The sequence below is a fragment of the Schistocerca serialis genome, chromosome 1 (genome assembly GCF_023864345.2).
Source record: "Schistocerca serialis cubense isolate TAMUIC-IGC-003099 chromosome 1, iqSchSeri2.2, whole genome shotgun sequence".
In the NCBI taxonomy this organism is placed as follows: Eukaryota; Metazoa; Arthropoda; class Insecta; order Orthoptera; family Acrididae; genus Schistocerca; species Schistocerca serialis.
In genome coordinates this window covers 474664180-474681128 of record NC_064638.1, presented here as the reverse complement: position 1 = coordinate 474681128, position 16949 = coordinate 474664180, and the positions used below count along the sequence as shown (strand labels likewise).

The window sequence follows — 16949 nt, the reverse complement described above, 5'->3', positions numbered from 1 at the left end:
AATAAACTACAGAAGGTTAGAAATGTCATAGAGTGAAATTTCTGGTAATATCACTACTAATCACAGAACAATATGTCCCCAAAAATTTGAAACTGAGTTGACTGCCTGATTAAGAAATACCTTTCTCCTATTAACTCACAATCAAGATTATATTAATCTCCTCTTTCTCGTACACTGTTCTTTGGGCTGAGTGTGAGCGTTCTACAGCGATGTACATCACATTGTTAGGTTTTTGCGAATTATTTTTCTGAAAAAATAATAACAAATGAAATTAGAATATGCAACAACCACGATTTATTTACTTCTTACACTTTTTGTGTATATGGTACTAGAATAATCGCATGGCTGCACTGTGTCCACTGATTGCTTACAGATGCAGCTGCTGTCACTTGCGATGCACCCTGGCAGCATTCGCCACTGCTCTGCCAGCCTTCTTGCCAGCAGTTCGGGCTCTGCCGGCAGTCCTCGATTTGCCTGCTGTGCTGGCGTTGGAAACCGTCCTGGCCTTGGCGGTTTTGCCATGAGCTGTCGTCCTGGCAAGGGTGCTGTGCCTGGAGCCTGCATGTGAAGCTGCTCGTTTCTGGGATACTAAAAAGGGCAAATGAAGTTTGTAATTTCACTCGGCACAAAATCGGGAGCAATGAGCAATGGAAACTAATACTACATTCAATAATGTTGTGGACAATTCAACAATTCACCCCTGCAGAGTATATCACTAGGTAATTTATGTGTGATTTTATGGCTAGCATATTAAGGGATAATACACATCGTTGTAAGAGTTCTTGGACGTCATCAGAGCACACAAGGAGAACGAATTTGATCATAGGAACACTGAATCAATGAACTGGGCGTGCATGATGTTCACTGTAAGGTAATAGGATGTGTAGAGTGCTCTGGCTAGAAAGAGACTTGGATATGAATCAGTTCAGCGCAGTAGGAACATTAACAGAAAAGTAATAGTATCAACTCTACAGCTGACTGTATATAAAAGAGTATAATAATTTACTATGAATCAGTTAATTAGTACACTTAAATCAAGTGTTGAAGGAGATAACAATTCCCATTAGTAAACACGAAATCTACAATATTTTTGTGTCAAAATCAACACCTGGTGACTCTTCTTCCATTAATACCTTGTGATATACTTATTGAGAAATGATAGCACATTAATTGCTTTTTTTACACAAGCCATAATCACCATAATGATAATAATAGTCACACCTTTTTCGTTCAATACATGTCGAAGAGTTTAAATCCTTGTTTTAGATTATTTTTCCTATAGGAAAAATTATGTGTTTCTCGACTTCTATTCCTATGATATCAACATATCTTAGATTCCATATATTTTGGTATCAATAGTGACATGTATGATATGTCTGTGGCGACTTATCAGTTCTGGACAGAGTTTATACACTGTTATTGTCATCAGCACTGAAATAACCTGTGGTGTGGCTTCCTGGACATGCACCTCAGAATATATTTTCCTAAAAAAAAGTCACAATACAGATTAACCAGTGGCTTGTGCGTTACATATGCTGTCTTTACTGCTCACCTTGGGGAAACTGTAAATCGACGTTGCTCTAAATAAGCACAGTGTACAGGTATTTTCAGAATGGTTGTACACTTCATGTTTTGTCCCATATTAGTCGACTCTCTCCTGGCGCCACTTCATTCAGCGGTCCACGCCGCTATATAACTGTACAGAACTCTGATGACTCCACGAGTTTTTTAATTTAGTTAGAGATTCACATTGGCAGAGCAGACCAGACCTTATCATCTGAATCCATCATTCGTTTCACCAGTTAACGAACTGATCTTAATGTTAGGCTGTTCCATTAACTCTTATTTTCAGGCTGGGCATAGATTTCCAAGCATCAAATTCTTGTAATATTATGCCTGTGATTATGAGAGAGCTTACATGTCTTGTAATAAAACATCTCGTGCTATATGTGCTTGTTATATGTGATACAGGGTATGTATGACAGTTTGTATATAGACAAAGAGTTGTGCAGTATGCTTATTTTCTTCCATTTTTTTGCTAACAGCCTTTACATTAATTTCTCAGCAATGGTATGTGAAAATTACAAATGACTCATCTTTGTAGACTGTACTGAAGTACTTGATTACAGGAAAATGAATTTATTCATACCAATTTCCTTACAGTTTACACCATCATATCTTCATTCGTTTTACAGTTATTAGTTTAATTTTATTCACTAGTAGACAATGTTAAGTGTAGTGGTAGATGTGATCATCCATATTGCTTTTCATGTCTTACGAAATGAAGTATAATTGTAAAAAAAATATATTCCCTTTAAAAATAGTATAAGCTTTCAAATTATGAGGCTCAAATATAGATGAGAAACTTGAGAAATATTCGTTTGCAGTTAAATGACTTGAGAATGTACCTCCTAAATCTAGGATCTCTCTGGCGAGTAGTTGTGAAAGAATTATTGGATCTTCAGGTGAAGAGCAGTTAGATTCAGAATCCAAAATTGGTAGAAATTTTGCATTGATTCTACATTTTTTTCTGACTGAACTTTTCATTACCTCACAAGCTTGTCTAAGTGTACACATCCAAGGTCTCTTTGGCATTGGGCAAAATCGCTGCACTGAAATACCAGGTTCACGTATCAGAATGTTTTCGGTCTTGCACATGAATTGGTACACAGGTATTTGATTAAAAGTGAAGGAAAAATACTGCATTATGGAAACCGAATCAAATGTGAGGATATGTTGATTAACTTCGTCGATATACAATAGTAGCAATGATAATATTTGGAAAGTACTCGTTTTCATGGTTATGGCTTTAAATACAAATAAAAAATACTTATTGGTTATTATCTGATACAAGTATTTGCTCGTTCTTTTGGTAACCTATTAGTTCGATAGTTCTGGTGTTAATGTTGTGGTTCTGACGTATATTGGGACAAAGATCAATAAAAAAATTTCAAATACTAGTTGTTAGACTTATTAGATGAAATAAACAGTGTTGGTTTCCTCATACTTCAGACGGAGATAAGAGAACTTACAGTTTTGTGATGCAGCTGATATTCACAAATCAAATACTAGTCTAGTTCCTAAACAGCTGACGAAATTCACAAATAAACGAGTATTCAAGTTCCTAAACAGAAATAACAATACCGCTGTTACTTTTTTTTTTACAGAACATTAAGTTTATAGGAGATGTTTATTGGAGTTGCAGAAAGTTCAAAGAGTTAAGAGACTACAGTATACTGTATGAAAGTAAATAACAGAAAGATGCTGCAGCAGCAGTAACAGTATGGCATTCAGGTATCGACCCAGTATTACTTGGTAAGGATAAGAGATCTGAGGGAAGAGTCGAACTGAAAATATCCTGAAATGCATTGAATTATGTTTTGATTTACCTAATTCGTGTCACACACCAGAAAGGATTCACTTGTGTTCTAGGAGATACTGGCATGGTAGCTCAGCGTATTTGGTCAGAGGGTTGGCTGCTCTTTGCAGCAAAAACTTTGTGTGAAATATTCAATCATGAACTTGAATGGGTGTCATGTGACGTCCGCCCAGACCAAATGACGAGAGCAATGATGAGAAAAAGAAAGTAGCGTCTTTGCCTAGTTATCAAAACGTCGTGGGTCCCAGTTTCGAACCTCGCCACTGATTAAATTTTGAATAAAAGTTATCAGCAATGGCGGCCGAAGACTTCTGGCGTAAAAATTCACCCTCGTTCTGCCAATAGCCTTGTCAAAGAGGGCGGAGGAGCGGACAGAGGTTCGAGGCATTCTCTTCCCCTTGGGATGCGAAATTGCCCCAAAAAAGACGGAATAATTAGCAGTGATCTATGCCACAACGATGTAGAAGCCAATGGTAACCACTGCGTTAAAGACACATAATGTGTATTCACAAGGTATGTGGTCTGTAACTGAAAATGTCTTGATGATCTCTTCAGTGTCAAAAGTTTCCGATCTAGTTCACCATTTTGATCTCCAGGAAAGGACTGCCAAGGGAGATGACCAAGTGAAACTATTGAATACGGAACAAAAGGGTAGCCGGCGGCAGTGACCGAGCGGTTCTCGGCGCTTCAGTCTGGATCCGCGCGACCCCTACGGTCGCAGGTCCGAATCCTGCCTCGGGCATGGACGTGTGTGATGTCCTTAGGTTTGTTAGGTTTAAGTAGTTCTAAGTTCGAGGGGACTGTTGACCTCAGATGTTAAGTCCCATTGAACCATTTGAACCAAACTCACTTAAATCTTGATGACTGCCATTGTAGCAGCGGTAATGGATCTAACAACTGTGCCAGGCACCTTTAGTGTTTATAGGCGTTGTCGACCGTGGCGCCGTATTCTGCCTGTTTACTTACAGCTGTATTTGAATGTGCATTCCTATACCAGTTTCTTTGGCGCATCAGTGTACCTTGATTAGGTAAGACTGTCCACTGAGAAATGGATTACCGTCTAATGGATGTGTATTTTCTGTATGAAAACTATATACATTTTCCGTAAGAGACGTATATGATCGGAGCAGAGGTGAATAGGGAATCATTGTAGCGACGAAGCGAGGCGCAAATTGGGAAATGCACTGACACAAGCAAGTTCAGGGCAGGCGCCAGGAACGAGCGTCTCGGAAATCGAGAAGCTGGTCGGCGGTCCGTGTGCTACAGTCGTGAACATTTGTGGAAAGTGGTTAAAGGACGGTGAAAGTAAGAGTAGGTTACGAGGTATTGGACGTAAGCACCGCATCGCAGCACGTGGAGTTGGGCGGCTTGCCCGCTCTCGGAAGCTCTGGCTACACAGAACAGTGCTAGGACAGGAACGAATGTTTTGGAGCACGACATGCAGTTGACATTGTTGAAAATGAGGCTCTGTAACAGACCACCCCAAAGAGTTTCCATGTTGACTTAGTGACATCTTCAATCTCGATTACAGTGGGTACGGGATCATTGACGTTAGGGCGTCAGTCAGTGGAAACGTGTCGCCTGGTCGGACGATTACGTTTCTTGTTGCAACAGTTCGATGTTCCTGTCCAGATACGCCGTCATTCAGGCGAACAACTGCTCGGAACACGCTCTGACCACGGGGCAGTCTGGTAGGAGCATTTTGTACTATGAAAGACTTATCGCATTGGCTTCCATGAGACCTGTTGTAGTACATGACGTCAGAGTGACTGCTCTGGACTAGTGAACATTACTGCGAACCACCTGCATCCCTTCGTGCTCGATGCCTTACATAAATGCGATAGCATCTTCCAGCTGGAAATCAGAATGACATAATTGTGATACGGTGGTTTGTGGAACGTGACAGTCAAGTCAATTCGACGTTTTAGCCACCAAATTCAGCTGATATGAAACCGGCAGAACACATCTGAAACACTACGATTGGGTGCCATCTACACGCCTGCAAACCACCTGTCCGTAATCCACAGGCATTGCGTGAATGTGGGCAGACATCTGATGCCCGTAACTCTGTAAATCTGCCAGGACTTGCCGAATCCATAGGACGCCGAATACCCAGCTGTAGTGCTTTCCAAAAATAGCCCAATATACACTGCTGGAAAAAGCATTCCACATCCCCAAAGCCTGTGCCCAGTGGCACCAGGATACAAAATGTGCATACTGAGGGGCTGTACTGTTAGTGACTCATTCGTCGTGATCATCGGCGATGAGATGGCGCTCTGGAGGCCGGTCCTTGGGCCCTCTGTTTCGATTCCGCAGACGGTAACTGTGCTGAGTTTATAGGTGAACAGCGGGCACAACATTCATTCTGGGGTACAACCATGCCCAGCCGATGAGTTCGCACTACTATTGCACAACTTCAGACGTTTGAACACGATTGCATTGTTAGCCTGCGGGAAGCTGGATAGACGTATGGACAGGTTGCTGCCCTTGTTGGGCACAATGTTCCGGTAGTGAGCCACTGCTTTCTGTGAAACATTCCCAGACCTGTGATCAGGTTCCGGATGTTCTCATAGTATGGATGTACAACAAAATCGACATATTGTGCGAGCAGCAATGGCCGAGCATATATCATCCGAGGAAGAAACGAGGGCACATGTTGTAAGTGACGTGTCACCTAGCACCATTTGGAACTATTCGTTTGCAGCAAGACTAAGAACGCTTATGACTCTGCCAGGCTACCACTGCCATCAGGACATGGCCAAGCACGGCTACTCTGATGTCAGGAAAGAGTCAAGTGAAGAGTGTAACGGAGCTCAGTTGTTTCAGTGATGAAAGTAGGTTCTGTCTGTATGTGATTGATTGACGCACGCGTGTGAAAACCTGGTGACCAGTCTGTTACGAAGTTAATTCGCCCGTGGTACTCAGATCCCTTCCCAGGCTTCAGCGTGTGGGATTCCATCAGTTACTACTCACGGTCGCATTTGGTGCATCCATACACTAAAGCAACCAGTGCCCGCTAACTTTCATTGGTTGTTATCCCAGTGCACTGTCATTTCTTCGGAAGGAAGATGGTGTGCTTTTTCAGCAGGACAGTGCAAGTCCACATGCGGCTGCTGGGACGTAAAGTACTCTTCTCGGAGTACAATAACTGCCCTGGTCGGCAATATCACATCTTTCGAAACTGGACGTGTATGGAACATGGGGAAGCCTGCAAGAATCATTCCAAATTACAACAAAAGATACCGGGCGCTTGGGACAATCTACCGCAGGATGCCATTTGGCACACTTACGATTGTTTTCATGTGAAAATACTCGCCTGCGTTACCGTCTGAAAGGGAGGTAGGGTTGGGGGGAAGACTGTGTACTGACGCGATTGTTTGGGCTCTGAGCACTATGGGACTTAACTGCTGAGGTCATCAGTCCCCGAGAACTTAGAACTACTTAAACCTAACTAACCTAAGGACATCACACACATCCATGCCCGAGGAAGGGTTTGAACCTCGACTGTAGCGGTCGCGCGTTTCGAGACTGAAGAGCCTAGAACCGCTCGGCCACTCCGGCCGGCTGACGCGATTGTTTGGGCACCTTTACCGTGACAAGTGTTTCATTTGGTCTGAATTTGTTATCATCGATTCCTACAATGGTCAACCACCTGTCACACAATAAAATGGTCTTCTCCTTGAGGCTGTTGCCTTTTTCGGGCACTGTACAAGATATTGTAACTGTGGCTCTTCCATTATAACCATGGATTTCTGCTTGTGACAAATTATATGTTGGAACCATTTCAGTTGGTCTCATTATCGACTACTGTCCTATAGCACACTCATGTGCTCCGATTAAATGAAACGTGGTATAGGATTGTTCGATTTGTGTCACTGCCATGACAGTGTAGAATCGTAGTCTCTTTGGTCGAGGGCAGAACATGTACGAAGTCCACTTCCTTTAAAAACGCCACGGTGGTCACAATGCTTGATGTGCTCTTGGAAGGATGCATCCCTACTGAGAGCGATTATTGATGCGTGAAGAAAATCTGGTACTACTTGTGAAATTACTTTGTTATGGTTTAAATACTTCTGCACTTGTGATTACGAGGACACTGCACCAAAAATCACAGTATGCTAATCTTTGTGTTCAGTGGGTTCGAATGGACGTGGAATGATTTTTAGACATTTCTCTGGGGCTGGGCACCACTATTTGTCCATCAAGAGGTGGAGGGAAACAAAGAACACTTCAGGTGATTCAGAATTTTTGGAAACAAGAATACGCAGGTGTACCCACGCTATCTACTTTTACAATACGATTCGCACGCTACCTTAGTATATGTTTCAGAGAGTATTTCTGGTGTCATTATCTTTCCCATTCCATTCACAAATGATGCTTGAAATGAATGGTCTGAATGACATCTAGCATCTATGATTTTCTCGTCGTGATCACTTCGCGAGACGTGTATGGGAGGAACTAATAGGGTGCTCGGCGTTTGCCGGAACTTTAGTTCCTTAATTTACAGTTGTGATTCTGCGTAAGTCGTGATTTTGTTAACAAATTGAGCCGTGTATCGGCTCGTGCTACACCTTGTGTTTAGATTGCTTTGGTTTTCCTTTTCTTCCCCTGACATGTTTGTTTGATATGTCGTCTATCATTAAGTGGCTGCTTCGTTCTCTTTTCCCTTTGCTATCGATATCTGCGTTTTTGCTTCCGGGAAACTACTATGGAGGAAGTGAGATCTTTGACCGGTTGTAACCTCGTGTGGTGGCGCGGAAGTAGGGGGGTGCGCTCAGAGAGTCAGGTGGACGCGGGAGGGCAGTGTGGCTCGCCAGCGCGGACCAGGGCGTGCTCTATTGTACCGAGTCGCCACCCGATGTATGTCGGTTGTGTGTAACGAGCGGGTGGAGTTGACGGAAGAGCTCCCCGCGTGTTGGTTGTATACAGAATCGCCCCACGAGTAGTTGCTGTTCATTTCACCTTTGTGGGACGTTAACAAGCTTCTTTAAGTCCTCCGTCTCAACACTGTAGTTTAAAAGGAGACACCTAACATGAAGGAGCGGTCACTACCCGCCAACGTTGCAGCGAAGACGTGAACTCCGGTGACAGAGCGTGTTATCGCGTGACCATGGCGTGTTGGGTACACTGGCGACGCGTGCGCGGTCGGATGTGTGGATCCTTGCCATCGGGGGTCGTGTACTGCCTGTTCGAGCAGAATTGCAAGTTAAGTTAGTGGAAGGTTTAATCATTAAGTAATAAGTTTGCGTAACCAGTGCCTCTTCTGCCTTGTGGCCTCCGGCCATCGGCTTTCCTGTCCCCGGCACCGGTGTCATTGAAGACAGTGATATTTCCTCCTCCTCTCGTTACTGCCCGATGGGAGGTGTAGTTTTGACAGTTTTAATTGTTTCGCTATTCTGTCGTGTGTTATGAGTAAATTCTTGCTACTTGTTGGTTGATCATGTGGTCGCTCATTCAGGACTGTGTGGTGTAATGTTTCCTTGCACGAGGTTAACTCTAATTCTGTCAGCAAGTTAAGCCATCTTATTACAAGTTTTCGCTGGCTAAAAGTCGGTGCAGTGACAATCCTGAGAGTGGCAATTGTGTTTACGAGCGTATTTAAATTGGTCAGTATTCTGCCTAGCCTGAGCATCCCTGAGTGGGTGGTTTGTGGCCGCCTTACACGGGTCCGTCATGTCTGTGATGTTCTAATGATATACCAGGACTGATTTGTTTAAAAACTTTTAAATTCCTCTATTCCTTTATTGCCAGTAATCGTGTGTTTGCTGAGACCTTTGATTTTTTTAAATGGCGGTGTTGGTAGCTTCACTACCTCACCGTACTTTATTAACAAAGTTCTGTATTTACTTTAGTAGCCTGTTTACTAATGTTCTTTAAATTTTTTTTAACTGTTGTATTGCTATAAATTACTTGATTGCCGTTAGCGGCGTGTTTTGAAAGGCTGTTATTGCCGTACTGTTAGCGTCTGTTTTTTTTAAAAGAAATTTTAAGCTGTTGTATTGCTATAAATGACTGGATTGCCGTTCTTAAGAAAAAATTTTAAACTGTTGCATTGCTGTAAATGACTTGATTGCCGTTAGCGGCGTGTTTTGAAAGGTTGATGATTGCCGTATTGGTACTTCTATTTTTTTTAAAAGGAATTTTTTTTTAAATTGTTGTATTGCTATAAATGATTTGATTGCCGTTGGCGGCGTGTTTAAAAGGTTGTTTATTGCCGTAAGGTTAGTTTCTGCAAGATATTAATAAAACATTTGTGTGTGAAAATCTCAACTCGACAGTAAACTATTAGAAATTTTGCCCCGTTTCCCAACTTGTGGTGTGGCCTGTAGTAACCGTAACCAGTGTGTGTGTCACAAATATTTAAAAAGAAGATTCATTTAAGGCGAAACCGGCTAACTGTCAGACTGTCATGAAACTACCATATGCGGTCAAGACGTTTGTGAACTAAAGAAGCTCAGTTCTTACACTGACTTTTAAATTATTTACACAAACATATGACATGCATAAGAGGCTGGAGACGCATTTTAATCATAATATTTTATGAGGAATATGTGTTAAAATAAGTCATCGTACCCTCTTCAGTTTGGGTGCAGTTGGATTCGTCGGTTGTCGAGCCTTCTGCGCTGTCCTCGTTTACAGGGCCGGAGGTCTCGGTGGCGTTGTACACCCCGCCGCCCCCGCCAGGAGCCGCCCCCGGCAAGTCGTCATCCCAGCCATACTCGCGCTCGCCTGGTAGGGGCGGGTCGGGTCCCTCCTGAGCGGCGACGCGCTGCGCGCACAGCAACAGCAGGCAGGTGCCTGCGAGGACCAGCAGGGGGCGCGGCATCTCTCTGCGTTGACCACACTGCACACTGTCTACTCTCGAAGGCTGAGCGACTGTGTAGTAAAGCCAAAGCTATACGCGGGGCTCTTATAGGAGCACGGCACTGCTAAACGGACGCGTTATCGCTGTCGGGAAGTGCATGTTCTTCGCCAGTTAGCTTCAAGGCTGCGCAAATGTAATACAATAGACAGTAATTAGCTCTTACCAGCTTCTTGCTGTCAAAGTTTTAAAACTGCTGTAATTTTCCACTATCTTGAGACAGGACATCCACGTGACTTCCAGGTAGAAATAATTCTTAATTGCCGCATACCTGTACGCTACATCGAGAGAGACGAGAAAGTGATAACACAATGGACATGGTTTGGGGAGGACGGTTTGAGGTTTCCGTTCAGCCACCCAGATATCCCGCTTCCTTCTTCCGTCACAGTTTCGCATATCTGGTGATAAATAAAAATTTTTGCAGTCAAGATCGCGCGTTGAAATATTTTTACTTCCACAATGACCGGTTTCGACAGAGTTTAGCTGCCATCTTCAGATCTTCTGCAAATAAAATTACTGTGCCTGAATCGTACAACCATAACGAGACCACATCCCATTTATAAAACAAGGCTGCCACATTCGTATGTCAAATACGTGAATGGATTGCACTCTTCTTACCGTTGTGCGATTCATGCACAGTAATACTATTTCCATAAGATATGAAGATAACAGCCAGACTGTGTAGAAACTGGACACTGAGGAAATAAAAATATTTCAATAGGCGATCTTGGCTATAAAAATTCTTATTTATCACCAAATATGAGTTCGCCCCTGGCAACATGTGTAACTTATATACCGCGTATTTGTTGCGGTTCATCTCTGTATAAAACGGTTTTTTTTATTGGTCCACGTGATATTAGCCTATGTACGGCGCAGTCATTGCCTCGCAGTTGTCAGTACAATTTGTTCCCAGTTAGCAGCATGAAGACCATATAAAGCAACCCCTCCCCAGCTCCAGCTCCTGCTTCCCCCCCCCCCCCCCCCCCCCGGCCCCGATCGAACGGTTCTCATACTAGGGATAGAAAGTGATGATTTTCTTTACGAGAACAATGAAGAAAAGGTGTTCAAATGAGAAAATTACGTCTGTAGAGCTTCCTCCACTTCAGATTTAGTTTTGTCATCAGAGTTTGCTTTCTTAAAACACATCATAGTCGTCGTTGACTGTATTAAATATTTATTGTTACTACTGCGATTTCGGCCTTATGGCCATTTTCAAGTAACACTGCTAAGTTACATTCTGTCAGAATATAAAACTATCTGACATGAGCACATGTCGTCAAAATGCAGCCTTTTCACTGTGAGAGTCCCACAACATCTGATGAGTACGACACTTATTACATCGTAATATGTTGTTAAATATTATACTGAACTGTCGATGTTACCATCGTACTAATAACCTATCACACATACAAGTTCAGGTACTATCGCATGAGAGGTGAAACATTACGGTGCGTAGTGTTCGTGAGGTACTGTAGTGCTGTCAGAGTTCCCTCAGTCACTAATAACAGTATATATTTAACAACATATTACGATGTAATAAGTCTCGTACTCATCAGATCTTGTGGGACTCACACTCAAAACGCTGCATTTTGACGACGACATGCACTCATGTCAGATAGTTTTATATTCTGACAGAATGTAACTTTGCAGTGTTACTTGAAAATGGCCATAAGACCGAAATTGCAATACTAACAATAAATATTTAATACAGTCAACGGCGACTATTTCTTTTAAAAAGTATTATATGACTACGAATCCCAACCATCAGAAGTTAATCAGTTTGGTTAGATTTGGTCCACTTCGATGTCTTTTCCCGTGCCAACCTGTTCACTTCAGATTTGCATCCCGCGCCCTCAGTTACCGTGCCTGACAAATAAAGTGATGTACAAAGAAGGGGAGGGGGATACCTCAACATCACGTTGCTGGTTGACAGATATATGCACGATGCGTGGACTAGCATTGTTCTGTTGATAAGCCTCACCACAGTACTATCGCATGAGAGGTGAAACATTACGGCGCAGAGTGTTCGAGGTACTGTAGTGCTGTCAGGGTTCCCTGAAGTCATACCCCATTGCTTTTCCCACGACGACGCCAGGACTAACACGGTTGTGCCCCTCCAAAACATGGGGGCTCTCTCCAGGTCACCACCATAGTCCTCGACGATAGTCAACTAGGCTAGTGCAGAACAGTGAACACCGCTGAAAACAGTACGACGCAATTCATCAGCGGTCCATGCTTCCTGATCACGGCACCAATCTACACGCAGCCGCTTCTCATGTGGTGTCAATAGCAGTCTACGTATTGGATCGTAATATCCTAGACCACTACTGCGTCTCCAACTAATAGCGCGCGATGACTCAGAATGCTGCAGAGTCTCGGTTGGCAGTCGCAGATGTGACAGGGTTACGATGTTCCTGGTGCACAATACGACGACCCTCACTTGTGCTGGTGAGACTTTGTCGACCAGAACCTTCAAGACGGGTATGCCTGTCCATACTTTCCTATGCTGTTCAATATCGGAAAACTGACACATCTGAATGGACTACAGACCTGGATATTGCACAGGTCAGTCATTCGACCAAATGAAGATCCATGGAGATGCTCCTTTCACACACTGTCAGGTGCTCATAAGGCTGTCTCACACGAGTGTGTAGCATTTCCGCATTCTTCATAGTGATCACTCAAAATGTGACGTTGTTCACGGCTCTTGTGTACCATATCAGGCTTGGTCACAAAAAAAAAAAAAAAAAAAAAAAAAAAATACGAACAAAATTTATGCTCTCTTGTGGTCGTTCTACTTGTCACAGAGGAATGCAACTCTGACCATTTACATATCCACTAATGACGTGTGTACATGAAGTAACTTACATTGACATCCGACCCTGTTCTGGATGCTTCACTTCTTGGTCTGGCAGTATATTTAGTGGATATATTCCAGTATCTGTTTCCTTCTACAGGTCTGGCCCTTTGTGGTTCTCTCTAGTACCGCGGATACTATTCTGCCCCGAATAGTCAGTGTTTTCCATATATTCCTATCGTGCTCGATTCTCTGAACGAGGTGGTGCAGTGATTAGCACACTGGACTCGCATTTGAGACGCAACTGTTAAACCCGCTTCCAGCCATCCTGATTTAAAATTTCCATGATTTCCCTAAACCACAACGGGAAAATGTCCTTTGAAAGGACAGGGCCGATTTCCTGCCGTATCCTCCCCTAACACGACCTTCTACTCTGTCTCGAATGCACTCCCTGCTGATGACACGTTAAACACTCATCCCCTACGCCTCGCTCATCTCCCCCTCCTCCTCTTCGTCGATTCTGCGCAGAACCGCGTTCCTTGTCTCACCAGTGCGCTTAATTCTGTAGCGCCCATCTCAAACGTTTATTTTCAGTTCTTTACTGCTTTTTCCACAGTCAGCTTACAGAAATTTCTTCCTCAAATTATGCCCTATGTTCACGGTTGTAGAAATATTTTAGCGACAGATTTTCTATTTGCCTGCACTAGGTTGCTTCTTATATCATCCCTGTTTCCTCTTTTGTGATTCATTTGGCGTCGAATGTAGCAGAAATTTATCTGCTACGTCTTCCCCATTGAATGTTATACTACTCGCATTGTTTAGAAACATAGCAGCAGCGGAGGCTATCAATGTACATCTTACACGTTGCCAATTGTCGTATCCCAACAGTAACCAAGTTACATCTCTACTGCACACCACAAACTGTGCGTAAAGCATCAGCTACTCTAAATTCGATCGCTGAAAGCGAAGCGGAGAGAGAACGTCATAATTAAAATAAACCAGAGCCCGAACCGGTATTAAATGACCAGAAGCCACAAGCGGTTTGCCCAATGACACGTACACATACCACATACACCTACACGTACAGAGAAACGTCTTCGGTCTGGATTCTCATGTACAGGAATAGAATTGTCCTCAGTGATCAGTCCTGCTTCGAACTGAGCCCTGATGACCAGCGGACACGTGTCTGCAGGCTCTGCAGACGGCGGTGGAAGACCAGCCTGACTGTTGCCCGCCGTATGGCATGACAACCAGGAGTGATGGTCTGTCCTGCCATTCCTTTTCTTAGCAGGAACTCTTTGGTTGTCATTTGCGACACTCTTACAGCACAGCGGTACGTCAACGACATTCTGCGCCCCGCTTTGTTGCCCTTCATGCCAAGCCATCCTCGTCTTACATTTCAGCAAGGTAATGTCCAACCACATGCGTCCAGAGTTTCTACTGCTTCGTCAGCAGGGTCACTGGATCTCTTCTAACTGAGAAGGTTTAGAGAATTATGGTCAGTGGTCTCCAACCTCCTCAAAATTTTGAAGATCTAACGCAGCACTCGGAGAGAATTTGGCACGATATCAACAGGCCATCCAACAACTCTATCAACCAATGTCAAGCCGAGTAACTGCTTGAATAGGGACCAGAGGTAGAACAACGCGTTATTCATTTGTGGAGCTCTTTCTCTTGAATAAATCACTCAATTTTTCTGAAATTCTAGTAATTTGTTTGTCTACTAAGGTACATCATACCTACCGATTTGCGTGCCACACGGAAATTCCTAGGTGATATGTCCTACTGTGTCAGTATGTATTTTCGATAGTGCTAAAAGCCCCCTCAATGGGATGCGTCTACCGCACTATACGGCACAATTACAAGATTGCTACGCTATCTCCATTCAATTTCAGCTGCATATTCTTGTCCATCTGAAAATAGTGTCCTCCCATTGCCAAATTTCGAGTCTGGAACGATGAGGTAAAAAGAAATGAAACTGTGTGCTGAAAAATGCCTTTACTTTTCTGAATCAAAAGAATTTGGGTTCTGTTGTATCTATGTTCCGTAATATCCCGCCACAACAAATAAATGGACGCAGTGGTGGCGATACTATACTATTGCCACCAAGAATAACTCCGAAAGTGTGATAGGAGCTGAAAAGTTTGTGGGGCAAAAGGTGCATGGGACAACGGGGATCGTAATATGGCGTTAGTTTTTTGTTGCTAGATGGGGTGGCTTCAGAGATATGAAGGTCAACTTTGTTTTTTTTTTTTTAATGGGATGCTATAGTTTGGTACTTATTTTCTGACAGCGGCTATCGAGACGAATCCAATGATGTGCAACAGTAAGGTCTTTGAAGATCAACACAGCGAAGGTCACAAAGGTGGCATGAACGTCCATTTACAGAAGGTGTTCGAAGTGATGACCATTGGTATCAGTGCAATGCTGCAATCTTCTTACCATGGATGGAGTGGTATTCCTTATCGCTTCGGCAATTATCGAAGCACATGCTCTAACAATTCTCTCTCGTACATCTTCAGGTGTAGTTGGAACGTCTTTATAAACAATGTCTTTTACGAAGTCCCACAAGAAAAAAATCCAGAGACGTCAAGTCTGGCGAACGTGCCGCTCACGACACGTCTCCTCCGCGACCAATCAAACGATTTGGGAATTGCATCTGCAAATAATTTTTAGCCATCAGCGAAAAATGTGAAGGACTCCCATCTTGTCGATGCCACATTCCGTGCCTTGTTCCCAAAGGTATCTATACCAATAACAGAGCTAATGTTTCATGCAGGAATGTAGTGTGCTTCCTACCATTAAGATTTCCTTTGATGAAATAGCGGCCTAAAATTCTGTTCTCCAGAATCCCACATCATACATTCACCGATCACGGTTTTTGGTGTGCAACTTGCCACAGCCAACATGGATTTTCAGTTGATCAGTAATGCATGTCATGCAAATTAACATTTACATGGTTCGTGAATGTAGCCTCGTCAGTAAATAAAATCAAATTAATAAATGTATCATCCCTCTGAATCTGAAGTTGAGGCCATCTGAAGAATTCAATGCGACGCATACAATCCGTAGCAGTTAATTCTTGGTGGAGACTGATATGGTAAGGCTGATATTTATAGTGGTGCAGAACACGAACAATACTACTCAGGCTCATTCCAGATTCCCTGGCAATTTGACGCAAACTACCACAAGGATCTCGAACCACATGGCAAGAGTACCAATTTCCGTTTCCTCGTTAGTAACTTTCTTTTGCCGGATATGTTTCCGATGCGTTAAAGATCAAGTTATTCTCAGTTTATAATAAACATATTTAAATGTACTACATGTAGGGTGAGTACGTTGAGGATATCTCTAAGCGTATAAGTCTCTAGCTCTCATTGAATTTCGTTGGCATTCTCCGTAAATGAAAAGCATATCGACTAGTTCTTCGAAGGAATAAATCACTCACTTTCGCTTGGTCCGCCGATAGCAGTCTTACCGTTCCTATTAGTGTCGTATTGCGAAACCGTTGAATTATGTTTACATGTCAATGGCACGTTAGATGGATACACCGTATTAGGAGGACATTTACTATTAGCACGATATCCCAGAGAGAATTGTCGGAGCATGTGCTTCGGTAAGTGCAGATGTGATAAGGAATAGCACTCAATCCATGATAACAAATTTGCAGCACTGTATTGAAACCGATGGTCACCACTTCGAACACCTTCTGTAAATGGACGTTCATGCCATCTTTTCGACCTTCGTTGACCTTCAAAGACCTTAGTGTTATACATCATTCGATTCGTCTCAATAGCCGCTATCAGAAAATAAGTACCAAATTATAGCATTCCATTAAAACAAAAAAAACAAAAACAAAAAAAAAACGCCGGCTGCGATGGCCAAGCGGTTCTAGGCGCTTCAGTCCGGAA

The 16949-nt window shown here is 43.1% G+C and overlaps 1 protein-coding gene across 1 annotated transcript; it reads right to left on the bottom strand.

The window, feature by feature from the left end:
* Positions 1-271: 271 nt before the first annotated feature.
* On the bottom strand, positions 272-10250 carry LOC126473470 (uncharacterized). The gene is made up of 2 exons (XM_050100548.1): positions 9953-10250; positions 272-588 (listed from the first exon to the last, which is right to left on the bottom strand). The coding sequence occupies exons 1-2, from the start codon at positions 10203-10205 to the stop codon at positions 386-388; spliced, it is 456 nt and encodes a 151-aa protein (XP_049956505.1). The 5' UTR covers positions 10206-10250; the 3' UTR covers positions 272-385.
* Positions 10251-16949: the final 6699 nt, after the last annotated feature.